The sequence below is a fragment of the Macrobrachium nipponense genome, chromosome 20 (genome assembly GCF_015104395.2).
Source record: "Macrobrachium nipponense isolate FS-2020 chromosome 20, ASM1510439v2, whole genome shotgun sequence".
Taxonomy (NCBI): domain Eukaryota; kingdom Metazoa; phylum Arthropoda; class Malacostraca; order Decapoda; family Palaemonidae; genus Macrobrachium; species Macrobrachium nipponense.
The window spans coordinates 1,548,838-1,571,326 of NC_061089.1; the positions used below are offsets into that span (position 1 = coordinate 1,548,838).

Sequence of the window (22,489 nt, forward strand, 5' to 3'; positions counted from 1 at the left end):
AAACCTCAAATAAAAGGTCTATCATACTAAAAGTTAAGGTTGAGGGGAGGTAGTAACTCCTTCGCCCAATAACGAAGACGTAGCTACGTATGGGCCCAGAGAGTAGCACTTCTCGTAATCTACTCTTACCTCTCTGAGGTAATGAGAAGCGAAAACAGAGTTGCTCCTCCAAAACATCGAGTCCATAATTTGTCTAACTGACATATTCTTCTGATATGCCAATGATGTTGAAATCGCCCTCACTTCGTGGGCCTTCACTTTTAAGAGACTGAAGTTCTCCTCCTCACATAAGAGATGAGCTTCTCTAATTGTCTCCCTCAAGAAGAATGACAATGCATTCTTTGAGAGGGGCCTTTGAGGATCCTTAACGGAACACCATAATGCACTGGATGATCCTCTTAAATTTTTTGTTCGTGACAAATATGCCCTGAGAGCTCTAACTGGGCAGAGGAGTCTCTCCTCCTCTTGACCCACTAAGTTTGTGAGGTTAGGAACCTCAAACGTCCTCGGCCAGGGTTTGGATGGGTTCTCATTCTTAGTGAGAAGTCGAGCCTTAAAGAACAAACTGCTCCATCTTGACTGAAGCCTACCTGCTTCTCCATCGCTTGAATCTCGCTGACCCTTTTTGCTGTGGCGAGAGCCATCAGAAATAATGTTTTCTTAGTTAAATCTCTGAGGGTCGCTTGCGAGATGGGTTCGAACTTCCTGCCGCATAAGAATTTCAAAACCACATCCAAATTCCAAGCCGGGGGTCTTATCGTGTGCTTAGTCGTTTCAAACCACTTCAAGAGATCCTTCAAGTCCGTATTTTGAGATAACTCCATGCCTAAAGACTGCTGAAAGCATGCTTCTGTATCCTTTTATAGTGGATACGGCAAGCTTAGATTCTTGTCTGAGGAACAGCAGAAAATCAGCAATCTGGCTCACAGAGGTAGTGGTTGAGGACACTTTGTTTCGTTTACACCAAGATCGAAACACCTCCCACTTCGATTGGTAGACTCTCTGAGAAGATACCCTCCTCGCTCTTGCGATTACTCTTGCAGCTTGCGCAGAAAAGCCTCTCACTCTGACAAGCTTCTCGATAGTCTGAATGCAGTCAGTTGTAGAGCAAGGGGGTTTTGATGATACCTCTCGAAGTGGGGCTGTCTGAGAAGCTTTGGACTTGGAGGAAGGCTTCTTGGAAAGTCCACTAGCATCTCCACTACCTCTGTGAACCACTCTCTTGCTGGCCAGAATGGAGCTATCAGGGTCATTCTTCCTGTCTCGAGAATGGCGAATTTTCTTGATGACCAGATTGATGATCTTGAACGGGGGAAACGCATAAGTGTTTATCCCTGTCCAGTCCATCAAGAAAACGTCCACTGCTATTGCTTCCTTGTCCGGAACCAAGGAGCAGTAGTTGGGGATTCTCTTGTTCTTGTTGGAGGCGAAGAGATCTATCGATGGCCTCCCCCATAACTTCCACAGTTCCTGGCAAACCTGAAGATCAAGGGTCCACTCTGTTGGAAGAACTTGCCCTTTTCTGCTGAGCATGTCTGCCCTCACATTCCTCTGTCCCTGTACAAATCTCGTTAACAGATTTATTCCATTCTCCTTCGTCCATAGAAGGAGTTCCCTTGCTGCTTCGTATAGGGACAGAGAATGAGTTCCTCCTTGCTTTCTTATGTACGCCAGGGCTGTGGTGTTGTCCGAGTTGACCTCTACTACCTTCCCTGAGACCACTTCTTTGAAGGCTTTTAAACCTAACAGAATGGCCATCAATTCTTTCTTGTTGATGTGCCATCCTTTCTGCTGCACTTCCCAAGAGCCCGATGCTTCCTTGTTCCCAGTGTTGCTCCCCAACCTGACTCCGAAGCGTCTGAGAACAACACTAGGTCTGGGTTCTTCTTGAATAGGGATATTCCTTCCCTCAATTTAACAGGATCCAGCCACCAACTCAACTGTCTTTTGACGTTTGCTGGAATGGGAAAGGAAAAGGAGTCCTCCTGATTCTTCCTGTCCCAGACTCTTGAGAGGAAGTGTTGCAACGGTCTGAGGTGCAATGTTCCCAGGGAGACAAACTGCTCGAGCGAGGAGAGGGTGCCCAGCAAACTCATCCAATCCCTCGCCAAGCACTTCTCTCTCCCTAAGAATTGCTGCACTTTTTCGAGGCACTTGTTCTGCCTCTCTTGGGAAGGAAAAGCCCGAAAAAGAGCTGAGTCCAGAACTATCCCCAAATATAGAATAGTCTGACTCGGTTCCATCTGGGACTGCTCTTTGTTTATGATAAGACACAGTTCTTGGGTCATGAGAAACGTCTTGTGCAAGTCCTCCAGACACTTGCTCTTCGATCGAGATCTTATCAGCCAGTCGTCCAGGTATAGTGATACTCTTATCCCTTCTTGATGAAGCCAAGCAGCCACGTTCGACATTACCCTTGTGAAGACTTGAGGGGCTGTGCTGAGGCCGAAACATAGGGCTCTGAACTGGAAACACCTGTCCTGAATCACAAATCTTAGAAATTTTCTTGAATTCGGGTGGATGGGGATATGAAAATAGGCGTCTTGCAAGTCCAGAGACACCATCCAGTCACCTGGACGGACTGCTGCCAGCACCGACTGAGTCATCTCCATAGTAAATTTGGTCTTCTCTACAAAGACGTTCAGTGCGCTGACATCTAGTACGGGTCTCCATCCCCCCAAATTCTTGGGTACTAGAAACAGGCGATTGTAAAAGCCTGGGGATTCTAGTTCCAGAACAGGTTCTATGGCTCCCTTTCCCAGCATCTGGTCTACTAGATCTAGGAGAGCCGTTTGTTTCGTGGCGTCCGAGTATTGAGCCACTAAGGCCCTTGGTGTTCTCGAAAGAGGTGGCTTTTTCAAGAAAGGGATCTTGTAACCCTCCCTGATGACTGAGAGAGACCAGGTGTCCGCCCCCCTTTTCTTCCAGGCCTGCCAAAAGTATGACAGCCTTGCTCCTACTGCTGTCTGGAGGACCTGTGACTCACTTTCTAGCACGGGATCTAAACGATCTCCCGGTTGTTCTTGCGCCTGTCTCTTGTCTTCTACCTCTGAAGTCTGTCCTGGTCGGAGCCCTACCTCAAAAGGGCTGTAAGACCTTCTTTTCCTCCTTCTTTGCCAAAGCCTGAGTCCCCGGTAGGCCCTTCCTTACGGAGCGAGTCAGAAGGTCCTGAGTGGCTTTCTGCGTTAGGGAATGGGTAATATCCCTGACCAGAGATTGAGGAAAAAGGTGTTCAGAGAGAGGTGCGTAAAGAAGTTCCGCCTTCTGAGCGATCGTAACCCCTTTGGTCGCGAAGGAGCACAACAGCGCCCTCTTCTTCAAAATCCCCGCTGTAAACAGGGAAGCCATCTCGTTTGCTCCATTCCCATCAACGCTTTGTCCATACAGGCCATAATACTAGTCAAATCCTCCATTCCTGTTGGCCTGTATGGGTTCTGCTTTCCTGGCTAGAGCCCCAAGGGCCAGTCCAAAAAGCTGAATACCTCGAAAGAACGAAATATTCCTTTAATGAGGTGGTCTAACTCCGTCATGGACCACATCACTTTAGCCGAATTGAGAGCATGTCTCCTGGAAGAGTCAACAATCCCGGAGAAGTCCCCCTGGGAGGAGGCAGGTACTCCCAGGCCAAGAGCTTCTCCAGTCTCGTACCACATTCCCGCCTTAGACGCCAGCTTCGTCGGAGGAAAAGAAAAGGTAGTCTTCACCGCTTGTCTTTTTTCTTTTAGCCAGTCTCCGATTCTAGCCATCGACTTCTTAGCCGAAATCGACAACTTCATCTTGATGAAGGACGACTATTTCTGTGACTTTTTTCTCACAAACTGCGACTGAGGAGAACGGGGAGCCGCTGGTTTAAACTCCTCTCCATACAATTCAAGTAGGGAGCGAGAAAGCACTTTATAATCCGCAGCCGCATTAGAAGGTTTATCCTCATCTTCCGATATTTCTTCTAATTCTAGACTTCCTTCCATCTCTTTATCCCTGTGGGTAGAAGGAACTAGTTCGGAAGCTCTATGTTTATCCAAATTGCAGTGTGTACCTTCATCAAACTCTTCCTGATGAACAACTGCGTCCGAGGAAAATTTCCGATCGTCGGAAGTATCCTATTGTCGTGAACTGGAAACGTCCTTACATGAAGAAGTGAAAGTGTCCTGGCGCCGAGAGGTAGGTAAATACTGAGGCCGATCACTAGCTGCGTCCTTATATCGAGCGCTAGACGTGTCTCGATGTCGGGAGGTGGATGCGTCCTTCCGTCGAGAGCAGGATGCGTCCTGCCGAAGAACACTGTGAGTTTGCTTTCGCCGAGAGATATAAGCGTCCTGACGCCGCGGGCTGGATGCGTCCTGACGTCGATAGCTGGGTGCGTCCTGCCGCCTAGAACTGGATGCGTCCTGGATATGAGCACTGGATGCGTCCTGTGCGCGAGCACTGAATGCGTCTTGTCCGCGAGCGCTGCATACGTCCTGGCGTCCCACTTTGAAGTCGTCTCGTTGAGCGAACGACTGTCGGGAACACGAACCGACGTTCTCCCTGAGAGGAGACCTGAAGGTGTCGTCGTGCCGAGCAACCAAGTCCGTATCTCTGCGTCTAGAAGAAGGAGAAGAGAGGCGACGAGAACTAGGTCTAACCTGGCGTCGCGACTCGGGAGAAGTAGCTTGAACGGAGCCAGGTCCCTCACAGTGCCGAGAGACGGGAGTTTCCTCCCTTGATCTCTTCACCGGTAGCTTGTCGTCCTTACGTCTAGCCGACTGGGGAGGAGGGGGGCTAAAGGCTTCCACTAGCGAAGTTAGTTGCTCCTGCATGACAGTCATAAAAGATCTCGCTACCGCTGCTGGGTCCTGCGGTTCCGAAGGGGACAGTTGTCGAGAAATACTGGAAGACGGAGACGGTTCTCTAGAGCGTTCCAATCAAAAATAATGAAGGAAAAGGAGATCTCTCTTGCCTCCATGCGTCCTGCGGAGAATCATCCTCTCTAGATCTCGCCTTTTTCACAGGAGGCGTCCAAGTCGTCGTCAGAAGGAAACGGTTCCGGGCTACTCCATCTACTCGATGGCGAGCGATAACGAGTCTGATCAGGACGCTGCTTCCAACTCCTCTTGAGCAGTCTCAACTCCTCATACTGCCATCTGCGTCAAGGCGAGGGGCTCAGCGAAGACACTACCACTTCCGACACGCCTTTTCTGTGGCGGTCATAAGCAGCCTGGGAAAACGCAACAGGACTGCTTGAGGCGACGGCTGACCGAGGATCAGTTCCTCTCACCCCCTTACGGTCATCGACGTACCTTCTCCCCTGGTCCTGGGAGCTTGGTAGAGGTCTAGACCTAGGGGCATGACAGGATCGATCAGTCGCCACCTCCACTGCACTTTCACAAGCACTATCACTAATTTCACCTTCACTCTTACCTTGTTTAAAGGCTGCAAGTTGATCCTTGAGGACTTGCATCTCAGCCGCCATCTTGACAAACTGAGGGTTATCCAAAGCAGCCACAGGTTCTGTTACAGGAGAAGGAGCTACTACCTCAGGAACAGGTTCAACTACTACAGGGGTTGAGGGAACAGAAAGGTCTACACTAACATCACTTCCAGACCTAGATTTAGATTTAGAAGCCCTCCTGACCTTATCTAACTCCAATCTATGCACGTAGCGTTTCATCTCTAACCATTGTTTTTCATCCAAAACCTCGCATTCTTTACATCTTTTATCCAATGCACATTCAAAACCCCTACACCCCAAACAAACAGTGTGAGGATCCACCGAAGCCTTCGGCAATCTCATTTTACACTCCTCATTCACACACACTCGAAACTGTTTTTGAGACATCGCAAATCAAAGAACAATCAAAAGAATAATCATAAACACAAGCCAAAAAGCGATTGCCATCCACAGAATACGTCACCAATTCGTAGAAATACAGCGACACAGGGAAGCGAGCGAAAAACCCGACGGCGGACTAGCAACGATGTTGACAGTCCAACCGGCAGAGATGATCTGAGGAATAGAAAATGGGAATGGTTCCAAGTACCACCCTGTAAGGGTTGTTAACCACCTAACCAAACACCTACCACTCGGCGGTTGCCGCGAGTTTTGAAAAATCTGCCGGACCGATGGAGACTATAGCTATATATATATATAACTGCCAGGTAAGTTCTATTCATAAAAATTATGGCTGCAGCCGTTCCCGGATATCGGCGGACTTAGTTATCGGCGATCTGGTTTTATGGCGCTTGTCTAGCGCCATAAAGGTTCTTATGGTGCGCCAAAAGGGTGCTTATGGTGCGCCGTAAGGGTGCTTATGGTGCTTAAGGCTCCATAAATCACTGAGTTTCGGTTAACGGTGGTTTTCGCTTATCAGCACACCCCCAGGAATGGAACCCCCACCGATAACCGGGGACTGCCTGTATGTAGGTATTCACTGTCATCACAAAAACTGCACTTAACACAAATTACTGTGTACTTTAATTGATTCCCAAAAGTACACTTACCAGGAAAGCAGTCACAAAGAACATTTGAAGTAAACCAATAGCCCCAAAACATGCAAAAATATACATCATTAAGTAGACCATCTTACTCCCTCTCTCAAACACATTGCTAAATAGTATCCTCTCTTGGCCATCACCCAGATCAATTAAAACCAGTATTTTTCTCATGTATTCCTTAGTAGTAACTGAGAGCCAAGTTTTTTTTAGATCTAACTACCTGAGGAAATGATTAAATTCTTTTATTTTCATATATTTTGAATACTGCTCTTTGTTCTTTTATTTACCCTTGACCATTCCCTCTCATCTATAAAGGTTAGGCAAACCTTGAACTCTTATCAAATTTCTTATCCCTGACCCTAATATTAATCTATGGCATCATCCTTCAATTAGCTCAGTGCAGGCTGCATATTTCATAATTCTGATTATTTTTAGTATTTTGATCTTCCCAGACTATACCATCTACCACTGTAAGATTAAACATCATACAGTTTTCTATATGTTATACTAATCCATGAGCAAATAGTGGATTGATTCCTAATCATAATCTTCCTTTGATTCTTTGGAACTTCAGAAGTAGAACTTGATGCAAAAGCTTTTTCTGGGCTCAGCTCGTGTCGCTGCGCGAAATATCCTTTAATCTATTATTTCTAGGGTAAATGTACTAACAACATACCAGAGAATAAATAAAATAAAGAAAAAGGTCAGTATAACTGACTCGCTCACCCTCCAAGAGGGTGTCGGTATGAACACTAGGCGAGTGAGACCACTACCACGAGCCAAATACCAATAGAAATCTCCCACAACAAAAACCCTCCATGAGGAGAGCCGACCCACAGAGTGAGCAGCTCGTACTACTACTACTCCATCCCATGCTGCCGACTGCTGCGCCTCTGGTGGCCATCCTTTTAAGTTAGCGCACACGAGTCACTTGTGCTATTTTTCTCTCTGTGTTTTTTGTGCCCTTTCGTTGGATTTTTACTATAATGGAGCGTGCAGCTATCGCAGCAGCTAAGTTAAGTACTCAGTATTTACGGTTAGTTGGTTTTTTCCGTCCCTGAGACAGTATTTGCCGTTTTTTAGGTATAAATACGTTCTCGGGGTCGGAAGCATGGCAGCATGGTTCTGCCGCGTGATGGGTTCGTTCTTGGTCTCCCATACCTAGAACATCCCTTATTTATGTACGCTCTATTTGATTATCCGCTTTGTTTAGATTAAGGTCTACTCAGGTTGTCATGCATGCATGTATTTCACCTTATGTAGGCTTTTTCTATCCAGACCCTAGTCCAGGTTCTTAGTATCGGCCTCTGACTAGCTTTGAGTGGTAGACTTGCCTTCGGGTTAGTCGTACACTCCTGGATTTTTTCTCCTGCTATATTACTTTCTCTCTTTCATTTTATTTTATTTATTATATGTATTTTGTCATCGTTAGGTTAGTTAGGCGTCTGGCTTAGCCTAGGTCCTGGCTCATAGAGCCTATACTACCGCTGATCAGTTCGGTTGCTTCCCTATAGCATCTCTCTGATCAGTTGGTTTTAGCCCTGTGGGCCTGTATGCTACCGCTTTTCAGTTCAAGTTGCTTCCCGATAGCTTCTCTCTGATCAGTTGGTTGGCCTAGGTTTAGTTATCGTATCTCAGTTTACCGCCTCGTGGTCACTTCGTGATCACGGGACAGCCAGACGCCTGCCCAGTCACCCTTCCCCCCCCTCCCGCTCTTCCATAGAGTCGGGCGGGGTGGGTCGGTCTGCCCATGCTCGCTCCGCATACCCGAGCCTGCCTCCCTCTCTCCCCTCAGGCGGAGGGGCTAGGGAGTCGGGACAGACCCAGACTGGTCTCGACCTCTCCGGCTTCTCGGTCCGGCCGGGTGGTACGTTGTGGGGGGCCCTGGCCTTCCCCCCCTCTGTTACTACCTTGTCGCTCCGGGCTAGCTCGAGCATGTATGTCCTCTCGCCCTTTCCCTCCTTACTAGAGCTCCTCCCTGATCGGAGTCCTGGTATCCAGCGGAAGGGGCTAGTCCACCCAGCAGAGTGGACCGGAACATACAGTAGGTCACTACTAACCTTACCGTATTGCTGAGTTACTACACTCCGCTTCACACTGGACCTAGTCCGGTTCGCTTGTGTTTAGGTTTAAGTTATCTATAAGTTTATCTTAAGTACCTTAAACCATCCCCCCTCCCTTTCATATCTTACCGGATCTCTCCGGGATTATAGCCTATTCAGGCAATGCAGGGAGGGGTTATGCCCAAATTTTTTCCGAGCTCCGGCATGTAACGGAGTTCTTTTGTCCTTTAGTCTGTAAGTGATGCCTTTTAAGATACTCATGTGTCTTCCCACTTACAGGCCACCAACTGTGAGCATCCGGGATGTTCCGCTACACTTCAGGACCCCTGTGGACACGAAGTTTGCCGTTCCCATGCTCCATGCGCGACTCCGCACGGGGACATCCAGGTCTGGTACCATGAGACGTGTACCATATGTTACGATCTGGTGAGCCAGCTTTTGGAAGGGGTAAGTATTCCATCTCCAGTAGCTGCTCCGCTTCTTTTTTAGTGCTTAAGTTTTCATCATTTACTTTAACTTAAGGCATCTAGTTTAAGTTATACTCTAAGTTTTAGTTTTAAGTGATTCTTAAATCTAAATACGCCCTCTCTTACAGGCTCCGGCAGAAGTAAGGGATACCGCACTGGCTACCCTGCGGGCCTGGGTCGGAGGTTTTGGCAAGAACGCCGCCAAGGGTCAGCCCTACATCCTCGAGAAGCGGTTAGCACTATTAATCTTCCCCGGAGGCAAGGCGACAGGTTACGTCGACCCAGTAGAGGCGGACCCGACTATCGCCTTCATCCAACAACAGCTGGCGGCCTCCTTAACTGAACAAGACCAGGATATCTCCACGGATGTCGCAACCTGGATATTAATGTTGAACCGATGGTAGGTATAGACGACCTGTTGGTCGAGGTAAGTAAGGTGGGCACCCAAGGGTCGCCCTTGGGTGTGACTGTTTCTTCTACCCCTGCAACCTCTCCATCCTTCCAAGGCTTTACGGGTGATGAATTATATACTCCTCCTGAGGCTTCGGTTAGACCTAAGGTCAAGGCTAAAGTGATGACCTTGACTAAGACGTCATCGTCGTCTAAGAAGACGTCCTCGTCTTCTTCCTCACGGTAAGTCTCCGGCTCGCAATCCCGGCCCAGACAGGTCTAAAGCTTCTAGCTCCCGGCTCTAAGTCCTCAAAAAGTAAATCCAAGGAGAGATCTCGCACTCCGGCAGAATCACCAGTTCCGCTACCATTGGTTCCAATTCAGAGCCTCCCCTCCACCTCCGCAGCAGCTCCGGCTTTGGACTCCAATGCTGGCCTGTTGCAACAGGTGGGCGACCTAGTTGGGTCCCTAAAGAGTAGTATGGAACAAATGATCTCTCGCCTGTCGGATAGGATCACTTCCCAAGATACTATTATAGCCGGGCTAAGAGAAGCCCCTCTAGCCTCTCCCTCACTTTCCAACACAAGTGGAACTCAGCTTCCTCCGTATGACTCACTTCTGCTTTCTCTATGAACAACCCATGGAGAGTAGCGTCATACGCCCCCTTCCAGGACGGTCTCATCTCCATACCGGAGTTTGGAACTCGAAGAATAGAGGACTTCGAGTTCTACCCGGAAGGCCTACAGCCTCCTTTCATAGGCTACGCAAGGCTCACGCCTTCGGCTATGGTTCGGGACGATAGGGTACCAAAGGAGACAGTCCTCTATTCACGAGACCAGGCTCAGAGAGAATGGCTCAGATGTTTAGAGGACATGGATTGTTCTAACACCAAGATACAACCATTTAAAAGTCCCTTTACCATTTTCACAATGGATGAGAGTACCCCGCTCCGTTCCTAACCAAGATAGCAAGGTCGACCATCTCAGCGGCCCAGAAGGGGGAACCCATGCCTCAGTTGAAAGAAGCAGATCCCACATCTCCGTTACTCCCTTCAATTGGAGAATTGTGGGAAGACTTGCCGAATACATTCTCAGCTGGCAAACTCAAACCGGACTGTGCTATGGAGCAGTTTGGTGAAAAGCTACCCAGGCTCCCAGATAGTCTTATTCAGGCTGAATTTGACGCAAAATCACGACTAGCCAGATCAATCAACTCTATGGCTATGTCTGAGGTAGCAACCATGGCCTATGGATCAGAACCAATTTTTAAGCTTATGACCAAAGCCCTGACTCAAACGGTGCAGTCAGATATGTTCGAGTTTGCCACTGCTAGAACGAATTGTAGGAAGCATGTCCTGCTAGAGGCAACCATTCGACATGAGCCGAATAGGTTACTCTCCTCTAACATCTGGGGCGCAGATCTCTTCCCAGAGGCTATGGTTAAGGAAGTCCAGGCAGAGGCTACGAGGTTGAACCAGAGCCTTAAGGACCGTTGGGGCCTTACGGCTAGGAGGAGGCAAGACCTGACACCTAAAGGTAAGGGACAGAGGAAACCCAGGCGTTTCCAACCTTACCAGAAGAAGCAACCACGCTTTCCTCAACAAGTTCCAGCAGTGCCGTTAGTGCAGACAGCCCAACCTTCCACTTCTAAGGGTCAATCACAGCCAATTTATGTGATATCCCCTCAGCCTCAACCCTCTACCTCATACGCCATCTCTCCAGCTTACAATCAAGCCTTCGAGAGTCAAGCTTCTCAGAAGTATGACCGCTCGGGTAAGGGAGGCAGAGGTAAGCGGTCCTTTCGTGGGAGAGGATCGGGAGGCCCCTTTAATAGGGGAAAGCACTTCAGAGGAGGCCGAGGCGGTTACCAGAACAATGAAGAACTTCAGGTAGGAGGGAGGCTGTTTCACTTTCGCCACCGGTGGAACTTCAGCCAGTGGGCTCAGAGCATAGTGTCAAAAGGGCTGGGTTGGAGCTGGTTTGACGAACCCACCTCCAGCCAGACCTTTCCGTCAACTTCCTTCCAAAGAATTGACAGAGTACGCAGAGGACCTCCTTCAGAAAGGAGCTATAGCGAGAGTCAAGAGATTGAAATTTCAAGGTCGCTTGTTCAGCGTGCAAGAAAGGCTCACAAAAAAGAAGGGTAATCTTAGACTTGTCCCGCTTAAACATTAGCCATCCGCTGCGACAAGTTCAAGATGCTCACGATCTCACAGGTGCGGACCTTACTTCCCCGTGGGGCCGTCACCACCTCTATCGATCTTACAGACGCCTACTATCATATCCCTATTGCAAGACACTTCCGTCCGTATCTGGGATTCAAGATAGGAGACCAGACATTCTCCTTCAAGGTAGTTCCATTCGGACTCAACGTGGCACCCAGGGTGTTCACGAAGCTAGCGGAAGTGGTAGTGCAACAACTCAGATCGCAAGGGATTATGGTAGTGGCGTTATATCGGACGATTGGTTGATCTGGGCCCCATCAGTCGAGGAATGCAACAAGGCTACACTGAAAGTGATCCAGTTCCTAGAATATCTAGGATTCAAGATAAACAAGTCCAAGTCAAGACTCACTCCAGAGTCAAACTTTCAGTGGCTAGGCATTCAATGGAATCTATCCTCCCACACTCTGTCGATTCCATCTACCAAAAGGAAAGAAATAGCGAAGTCAGTCAAGCAATTTCTAAGTCACAAACTAGCATCAAGGAGAGCTCAGGAAAGGATCCTCGGCTCTCTCCAGTTGCATCAGTAACGAACGTCTTAATGAAAGCCAAACTGAAAGACCTAACCAGGATCTGGCGCTCGCGAGCAAATGTCAGGTCAGGGACAAGCTATCCTCAGTGCCTCTGATTCTAAAGAATCGGCTTCGGCCGTGGGCAAAAGTCAAGAATCTATCAGTGTCAGTACCCCTTCAGTTCCCTCCACCAGGGATCACCATCCACACAGACGCGTCCTTAAGCGGCTGGGGAGGGTATTCCCAGGTCAAAAAAAAGGTTCAAGGGATTTGGTCACTCCAGTTCCGTCAGTTCCAATATAAACGTACTGGAGGCAATGGCAGTGTTCTTGACTCTAAAAAGGTACACCCACCAAAGTACTCCCACATAAAGCTAGTCCTGGACAGCGCAGTGTAGTACATTGTATAAACAGAGGAGGCTCCAAGTCACGTCATCTAAATCACGTCATGGTAGCCATCTTCTCCCTGGCAGACAAGTTCAGTTGGCATCTTTCCTCCACTCACATAGCTGGAGTGAGAAACGTCATAGCAGAAACCCTATCCCGATCAGTACCCCTAGAGTCGGAATGGTCACTAGACAACAGTTCGTTCCAATGGATCCTTCAAAGAGTCCCAGGGCTACAGGTGGATCTCTTCGCATCCCAAGCGAACCACAAACTACCGTGTTATGTAGCCCCCAACCTGGACCCTCTGGCTTACGCACGGACGCCCTGGCTCTGGACTGGAACAACTGGGAGAAGATTTACGTCTTCCCTCCAGTGAATCTCCTTATGAAAGTATTGAACAAACTCAGGACATTCAAGGGTCAAGTGGCTCTAGTAGCCCCAGACTGGCCAAAGAGCAATTGGTATCCCCTAATTCTGGAACTGGGCCTTCGTCCTCTTCGGATCCCCAGTCCCAAGCTCTCCCAGTCAGTACAAACGAAGACTGTGTTCGCTTCCTCAGGGATTCTCAAAACCCTAACTTTATGGATTTCATGAAGTTTGCGGCAAAAAGAGATGCGAATATTGACCCTCAGAATATTCTCTTCTTGGAATCCGATAAAAGGGATTCAACTTTGAGGCAGTATGATGCTGCTGTCAAAAAGTTAGCAACCTTCCTGAGAGAGTCAGATATCAGAATCATGACAGTTAATTCAGCTATATCCTTCTTCAGATCCTTATTTGAAAAAGGTTTAGCAGCTAGCACGATTACGACAAACAAGTCAGCCTTGAAAAAGATATTTCAATTTGGAGTTTAACATAGACTTGACGGATACCTACTTCTCGTCTATTCCTAAGGCATGTGCTAGACTTAGGCCTTCTGTGAGGCCTACGTCAGTTTCATGGTTCTTAAACGATGTTCTAAAACTGGCTTCCGAAACCGATAATGACACATGCTCGTTTATGATGCTCCTAAGGAAAACCCTATTTTTATTAAGCCTGGCTTCAGGAGCAAGAATTTCAGAACTGTCGGCTTTATCCAGAGATCCGGATCATATTCAATTCCTTCCCACAGGGGAAGTCCTACTTTCTCCGGAACGTAGCTTTTTGGCAAAGAATGAAGATCCTTTGATGAGGTGGGAACCTTGGAAAGTACTACCTCTTCCACAAGATGTATCCCTTTGTCCAGTTTCAACCTTACGAGCCTTTCTATCCAGGACCTCCTCATCCTCATCGGGGCTCCTCTTTAAGAGGGAAAAAGGTGGAACTTTATCCATTAAAGGCATCAGGCAACAAATCCTGTACTTTATTAAACAAGCCAATCCTGACTCTTTCCCAAAAGCACATGATGTCAGAGCAGTAGCCACCTCAATTAATATTTCCAACACATGAACTTCGATGAGTTGAAAAAGTATACCGGATGGAAATCGCCGACAGTGTTCAAACGTCATTACCTTAAGTCCTTGGAAGCTCTGAAATTTTCAGCAGTAGCAGCGGGAAACATAGTTTCCCCTGACTCTAGTTAATTTGTAGTAGAAGATTCAGTCCTCCTTTCTACCTGCTTCACCCAACAGTTCGTCTATTCCTACCGTGTTCATTTACATTCACCTTGTGCCTTAGCTGCTTTTATGATGATGTAGTGGGTGCCCCTTATTTTTTTGCTAGGGACACTCACAGATGATTATGGATATTGATCTCATGGATGTTACCCCCTTATTTTTATGCTAGGGGATACATCTCATTTATAATGGTACGGGTTTTGTATATTAAGTCATATACATTCCTTATATATTATCATTGTTGATTAATTTGTTCATTTGATTGTTTTAATTGCTATTATATTTTTGATACATGCCTTTACACAGATACCATTTTGTTACATGTAAGCCAATTTACCTCTGTACATATGTAAATTACCTTAGTTAAGAAACATGTTTTAGAAGTAAGGGGTAATTTAAGCATATTTTTATTTTGTATCACTGTGTATTTGTATCTTTTTAGCAATTATATTCTATATTTACTTTATTTTTTATTTGAGACCTATTCTGATTTATTTTATTACTTTTGTTTACAATCTTGTGCTATTTCTCTGGTACGATTTCGCGCAGCGACACGAGCTGAGCCCAGAAAAGGGATTTTGACGTAAGGAAAAATCTATTTCTGGGCGATTGGCTCGTGTCGCCAGCGAAATCCCACCCTACCCATCCCTTCGCCCAAGATTGTCTGCTAACTTCAGGATGGCCACCAGAGGCGCAGCAGTCGGCAGCATGGGATGGAGTAGTAGTAGTACGAGCTGCTCACTCTGTGGGTCGGCTCTCCTCATGGAGGGTTTTTTGTTGTGGGAGATTTCTATTGGTATTTGGCTCGTGGTAGTGGTCTCACTCGCCTAGTGTTCATACCGACACCCTCTTGGAGGGTGAGCGAGTCAGTTATACTGACCTTTTTCTTTATTTTATTTATTCTCTGGTATGTGTTAGTACATTTACCCTAGAAATAATAGATTAAAGGATATTTCGCTGGCGACACGAGCCAATCGCCCAGAAATAGATTTTTCCTTACGTCAAAATCCCTTTTTTGGTAAATACCTGATATGACCCTCACTTCACAGTTTATTTTAATTTTTATCTATTATTACTGATCTAGGTTTTTTTGCTATTTCACTTTCACAGTTTAATCTTTGTTTCTCAATAGGTATACTGGGCTGCTTCCCTCATTGGGGTCCTTGAGCTTGTAACACTCTGCTTTCCCAACTAGGGTTGCAGCTTGGAATGTAATGATAACAACACAAATACATTCCATTGCCTTTAGAAATCTGTTATTATGTGGATCTGCTAATGTAAATGTGGTAGATAATCATGAATAGTACGTGGATGAAAACGTCAACATGGAAATATATGGACTTACTCAACATCGGGATTTTTGGATCCATTCTCGTTAAGCCACACAACTAATGCAGTCAAGATATCTAGCTCAGACTTGACCATTAATCCATCTTGCGCCAAAAGGGATTTCAAACGTTCTTCACCCAAATTGCGGAACTCATCTGTCCGAACAATCTGTCTAAGATACCAAAATAATATTTAAAACAAAAAGAATACCATACTCAAAGCTAAAGAGTATCAAAATGCATGACAAGCCAGTGTAAAAAAATAACAAAGAGATGTTGGAAATTTCTTTTTTGAGACATAAGAACAACAGTGAACAAACTGTACACAGTGGAGGAAATTCTGATATGGAATTTAATATGAAGCTTACTAACATGTAAAATGTCAAATGCCTTGGGCTGCAAAATGAAAAGTAGAAACATATTCACAAATAAGTCCATGCTTCATAAATACAGCCTATTATTTTCAAACTTTCTACAGACAAGGTAATTATGCTAAGCCATGAATCTCATAACAAATAATTCTGTTTCATACATACAAACTTCTATTACTTATTTGTTTCTAGAAAGCATCTTTTTTACCACTTTTAATGCAATGTCAAATACAGAGGTAGGAAATTTCAATTTCTCTCCTCAATTCCAATTCTTAATCTACTGTATTTGATCATAAATCCATTCAGGGCTACATTATGTAATACTCTTAAGACCAAGGATGTGAGAACTGATTTCAAAACTTGTTACTTTGACCAGAATGAACCAAAGAGAAACTTAAAACACAAAAAACCTGCTTGTACTGCCATAAAAAAATAATTTCAAAAATATCCCACATTTACATAAGAATTTTGGAGTTAATGAAGAACTCTTTTGACAATAATAAAGAAAATGCATATCAAATTCCATGTAAGTCTTATGATAGCTTTTATATTGGTCATAATGGAAAAAACATCAGAAAAGACAACAGGAAAGCATAAAAATGTGTAAGATGTGCAGAGGTGAACTGTGGAATTTTTTTTATGCTAGTGAACACAATATTCAGTCAACAGGGCAGGGGAAAATAAGGTAATTTATTAAAATAATTACAGTTTAGTAAAAGAAAAATGACCCATTAATTACAAAATAAATATGTAAAATGTATAAATTTTCAGGAAGGTACTTAGATATGGAAAGAAAAAGAATACAGATTTGTAAATGGACTCTGACAGCAGCCATAAATAAGTATACGGTTCCAACCCCTTTGGTTTGCAATGGCCTGGTCATTTGCTTATACTATTCTTCCAGCATATAATGCAAATTTCCACAGCTATATATATATATATATATATATATATATATATATATATATATATATATATATATATATATATATATATATAGATATATTATATATTATATATATAAATATATATATACATATAATATATATTATATTATATATATATAATATATATAGAGTACAGTGTTTCCCCCCGTATTCGCGTTGGGGGATGTGTACCAGACCCACCCCCGTGAATAGTTAAAACCCGCGAATAGTTAGAACCACCATTAAAATGCTTATAACTGCCTATCTTGAAAGTTCAGATACCAAATGTATACCTTTAATAACATCCTACTTCAAATATACCTAAAATTACTAACCTATTACTGTATTAATCTTTGAGGTTATATTATTAATATCATTTCAAAGTCATCTTAAACATTTTACCATTAAAAATATATACCTACAGCCAATAAGAGAGAGAGAGAGAGAGAGGGAGTGACCAGTAAATGGCAACATCATATATCTGACCATCAAGAGTGAAATAATGAATTATTTCTGAGACAGAGAGAATAATAATAATGAGAGAGAGAGAGAGAGAGAGAGAGAGAGAGAGAGAGAGAGAGAGAGAGAGAGAGAGAATAACTCCTAAACTCCGACTCCTTCCCCTCCGCCAATACGTATATCAAACTGTCATATACTCCTCCGCCCACGTTCCTCCAAGTGGATAAAAAAGACTAGGAATCGCTTTTTTTAATTAATCTTATTAATATTTGAAAATTAGTTATAAGGTAAATAATTTTTTTATACTACAAAACAAATAAACATACGTAAGTAAGAGAGAGAGAGAGAGAGAGAGAGAGAGAGAGAGAGAGAGAGAGAGAGAGAGAGAGAGATGGTATTGTTACTGTTTAATCTCACAAAACTAAATATTATTTGTAAACTAGTGCTGTATATTATTATTTTACCATAAAATGTAGTAATGTCCTTAATGATACACTTATACATACATTTCCAGCCCAAACAGAGGGCGAGAGTTACCACTAAAAGACACACTATCTCGTGTGGCAAAAGAGAGAGAGAGAGAGAGGGGGGGGGGGGGTTATCCTTATTTAAAAGACTGAAATGGATAGATTATTGTACTTCTATAAAATACTATAACATATGAATTTTGAAATTAATTATATTACTATTATTATCATTATGCGAAAATATTAATAAACATACACATGTACCATAGAATTCTCATCTAAAAAAAAAAAGCGAGAGAGAGAGAGAGAGAGAGAGAGAGAGAGAGAGAGAGAGAGAGAGAGAGAGAGAGAGAGAATACGTGATCATCAAGATGGCAACAGTTGTTGGACCCCAGCCAACTCTGCTTGGCTCCCAGGAAAACAAAGATGCGGAGTAAAATGCATTTTCTTTCATTCTTACATAATTTTATATCTATAAACTAAAATCTTGCTAATTCTAATTCACTTTAGTATTTTCTTTAATGAATTTATATTATTGCTGTTTACATTAATATTGATTTTTGAAAATTAGTAAATCATCATCCAAAAAATATACATCTCTGTAAAAGAGAGAGAGAGAGAGAGAGAGAGAGAGAGAGAGAGAGAGAGACAGAGAGAGGAGAGAGAGAGAGAGAGAGAGATTATCGTAGCATTTGTAAAATACTTTCACATATGATTTTTGTAATTACAATATTATTAATTATATTATTATTATTATTATTATTATTATTATTATTACTTACTATTATCATATGAAAATATTAATAAACATATTATACATATGTGTACCATAAAAATCTCTCATTCAGTAGAGAGAGAGAGAGAGAGAGAGAGAGAGAGACGAGAGAGAGACGAGCATGAGAGAGAGGAGAGAGAGGAAGAGAGAGAGAGAGGAGAGAGAGACAGAGAGACCTGGAGTTTGAAAGAAAGATGCGTGAAGACTGGGATTTCCTTCATTCTTACATAATTTTTGAAATTTATAAACTAAAATCTTACTAATTCAATGTAGTATTTTCTTTCTTGAAGTAATTGCTCTTTACATTAATAATAATATTAGAAAATTAGTAAATCATTTATCACACAAAAAGCATACATCCGGTAAGGGAGAGAGAGAGAATTATTAGTTATGTGATATCATGTAATCTTATTAAACTTACTAATACAGTATTGATCAATATTAATATTTTAAAATCAGTAAATCATTTTGTATCATAAAAATGTATTTAGGCATGAAAATAACATCAAAATACACTAATTAGTGATTATTTATCGTCGGAAAATCCTGCGAATCGGCGAATTCACCGCAAATAATGGTTAGATATGGTCCAGAAAAAATCCGCGAATCAGTGAGTCCGCGAATCCAGAAAACGCGAATACGGGGGGCCCACTGTATGTATATATATATATATATATATATATATATATTATATATATATATATATAGATATATATATAGATATATATATATATATTTGCTGGGCTCAGCTCGTGTCGGCCTATGAAAGTATCCTTAATATCATTCTTTCTAGGTAAAATTAATCTAAAATTACCAGAGAAAAACAAAATTAAGATAATGTCAGTAAAAAACTGACTCGCTCACTCTAGAAAAGAAGTGTCGGTATGAGAAAATAGGCGAGTGGGATCACTACCACGAGTCATTCACCATTTAGACCTTCCAACATAAAATCCCCACCAGAGAGAGCTGATACCAAAGGGTGATGCGGCCGCTACTACTACTACTACCGACGCCACAGACAGCAGCGCCCCTAGCGGTCATCCTTAATCATTAGCTTCGCAGCGCTTGAGTGCTTTTTCCTCTCGTGTTGTTTTTTCGTGGATTTACCTCGTCATTTACGATGGAACGTGCTGCTATTGCATCGGCTAAGTTAAGTGCCTCATAAGTAGTATTTTACAGTTTTTTAGTCTTCCAGGGACCAGTATTTTCCTTCTTAATAGGTCATATACGGTCTCCCGGTTGACTCGTGGCGGCTGTGTGCCGCCTCGTGTTAAGATTTCCCGGTCTCCCATACTGGGACATCTTATACTTATGGGCTTATTATATTTACGTTCATCGTTTATTACATCGTTTTTTATAGCTAGGACAGCCCTTTACCATTTCTCTTAGTTTGGTATTTAGGGCTATACCGTGTTTCTGGCCCAGCATCCCGGCTCTTGCTCTTCATCGGCTACCGCTGGCTCCGAGTAGTCAACTGTTCTTCGGAACAGCTTGCCTCCTCCTGGGCTTCTTTCTCTTTTGCTAAAAGTGTCTTTTCTTCCTTTACGATGTATTATCAGTGTTATTTAGGGTGTTAGGCTAGCCTAGGTGCCTGTGCCATGTGTTGGTACAGTCTGGTTCACGTGGCCCCTCCATGGTTGTGTTGCTATCGCGGCTTAGGCCACCTGCGATCACGTGTCCCATAGCACCTTACCCTTCCCCTTCCCTCCCTACCAGGTATAGGGAGTGGTCTGGGGGAACTCCTTGGTTGCCATGACAACCACAGTAGCCTACCTCCCTCTCCCTCTGAGGAGGCCTGGAGCTCCCTCCAGCTGGGGTACAGGGCGACCACTTGTCTTGGGTACCGGGTCACCGAGCGGGTAGCTGTAGTGACGGGGAGGGGTAGGCCACCCCCCCTCTCTCTCTCTCCCGCCGTGTTACGCCGGGACCCCCCACCTATTGCCTCAGTCCCACCCTTCCCCTACAGTAATGAACGGAGCCTCCGCTGAAGCCGGGGGCCCCTTTGGTTATAGGTACGTCTGGCTCCGCCAGCGGGCGGGGTGGACATTACTAGTGGTCTGTTGCTTGCCTACTATATCCTATTTTCCGCTACCGGAGGAGAGCTCGCTCCTTACCAGGGCACTCTTCTAGTAGACGGAAAATTTTATACTTCGTTATATATATACGGATATACCCTATTATTACGGTGAATTTTAGTTTTAATTTAATTTATGTGTGCCATCTCCGTCGTTCTCCGTCGTGGTTTCATGGCTCCTCACCACTCTTGGTTGGAATCTTTTTCCTGTCTCCGGCGTAGCCTTAGACAAACTCCAACCGCCTAGTTACACGTATTATGGCGGGGCTCTGGTTTAATCTAACTTACACGCTCCGGCATGCAGCGGAGCATTTGTTAGGCTGTAAGTGTGCACCTGATACTCATGTATCTCTCCACTTACAGGCTACCAACTGTCAGGTCCCGGGTTGCAACGCAACGCTCTACGACCCCTGCGCCCATGAGGAGTGTAGGACCCACGCCCCGTGTGTTACCACCCACAATGGACTGATCGTTTGGCACCCGGAGGCTTGCACCATCTGCTACGACCTCGTTAGTCAGCTGTTGGGTGGGGTAAGTCTACTCTTAGACTTCTTGGTCTTATCACTACTATCACTTAGTTTTAAGCTTCGTTCAACCCTGTCTCCGCCGTTAGAAGCTTCATATCGCCTTCTCTTTCAGGCTGCCGCCGTGAAGGAAGTCGCCTTGGCAACCCTGAGGGCTTGGGTGGGCGGCTTCGGGAAGAACGCCGCCAAGGGCCAGCCGTACATTCTGGACAAGAAGCTGGCCGTTCAGATCTTCCCCGGTGGCAAGTCGACCGGCTATGTCGACCCCATCTCGGCAGCCCCTCTCATAGCTTCGATCCAGCAGGAGGTGCAGCAGGCGTTCAGGTCCGTCTCCACGCAGGAGCCGGTCCCAGATGTGGCTAACCTGGACCTGAACATTGAGCCTATGGCGGTAGGGGCAGAGGATTTGTTGGTTGAGGTAGGTGTGTCGGGCGCCCAAGGTCTTTCCTTGGGCGCTCCTGGATCTTCTTCCCCTGTCCTTTCTTCTGCTTCTTTCCAAGGCTTTCGGGATCTGAGATCCCTGCCCGCTCTCCCGCTCTTTCTGTACCCCCGAAGGTGAAGGGACAGAGAGAACAGAAGACTCTCCATAAGACGACTTCTAAGAAGTCGTCGTCTTCTTCAGCTAGGAAGTCTACGACTTCCTACGCTGACGCGGTGAAGGCAAAGCCGAGCTCTTCCTACTCTAAGAGCTCTAGAAGCAAGGCTTCTAAGGAGAAGGCTCGCGCTCCGGCCGAGCCAACGCCTTCTCCGGCATCTACCGGATCTACTCCGGTAACTCCTGTTGGGGTGGCGGGACCGAGCTCCTTTGATCCCACCACCTTTTCGGCAGTTGTGATGCAACAAGTGGGAGAGATGGTTGGCTCGCTGGGGTCTAAGTTTGAACAGATGTTTGCGCAGCTGTCAAACACCATCAACCAGTCTGGCCAATCCATTCAGGATCTCTCTAACAGAGTTAGAGAGCAAGAGGACCGTTTTGCTGGACTTAGTCAGGTTCCTCAGCCAAGCTCCCCTGTAGCAGGTACTGGCATTTTGCAGTTACCTCCCTACGAATCCCTACCAGCCTTCTCCATGGATAACCCATGGAGAGTGGCCGCTTATGCCCCCTTCAAGGACGGCATGATCTCTATCCCGGAGTGTGGAACTCGAAGAATTGAGGACTTCGAGTTCTATCCTCCTGGACTGACTCAGCCTTTCATTGGGTATGCTAGGCTGACCGTTGCTGCTCTCACTAGAGAGGACAAGATCTCCCGAGAGACTGTGCTGTATAGTAAGGATCACGCACAGCGGGAATGGGTTCACTGCCTGGAGGATTGGGAGTGTACTAACACCAAACTCCAAGCTTTCAAGAGTCCGTTCACTATTTTCGCTACGGAGGAGGAGGCTTCTCTTCCGTTCCGCTACCAAAATAGTAGAAGCAACTCTTCAGGCAGTCCTCAAAGACGAGCCCATGCCACAGC

At 45.1% G+C, this 22,489-nt stretch overlaps 1 protein-coding gene across 2 annotated transcripts in view; it reads right to left on the reverse strand.

Annotated features, from left to right (window-relative positions):
• Window positions 1-22,489, reverse strand: part of LOC135221558 (gigaxonin-like) — a 501,126-nt gene that overhangs the window by 201,067 nt on the left and 277,570 nt on the right. For both annotated transcript variants that reach the window (XM_064259261.1, XM_064259264.1), the window contains exon 5: window positions 15,454-15,609. In XM_064259261.1, the coding sequence (XP_064115331.1) occupies window positions 15,454-15,609 (156 nt within the window). The remainder of the gene's footprint in view (window positions 1-15,453; window positions 15,610-22,489) is intronic.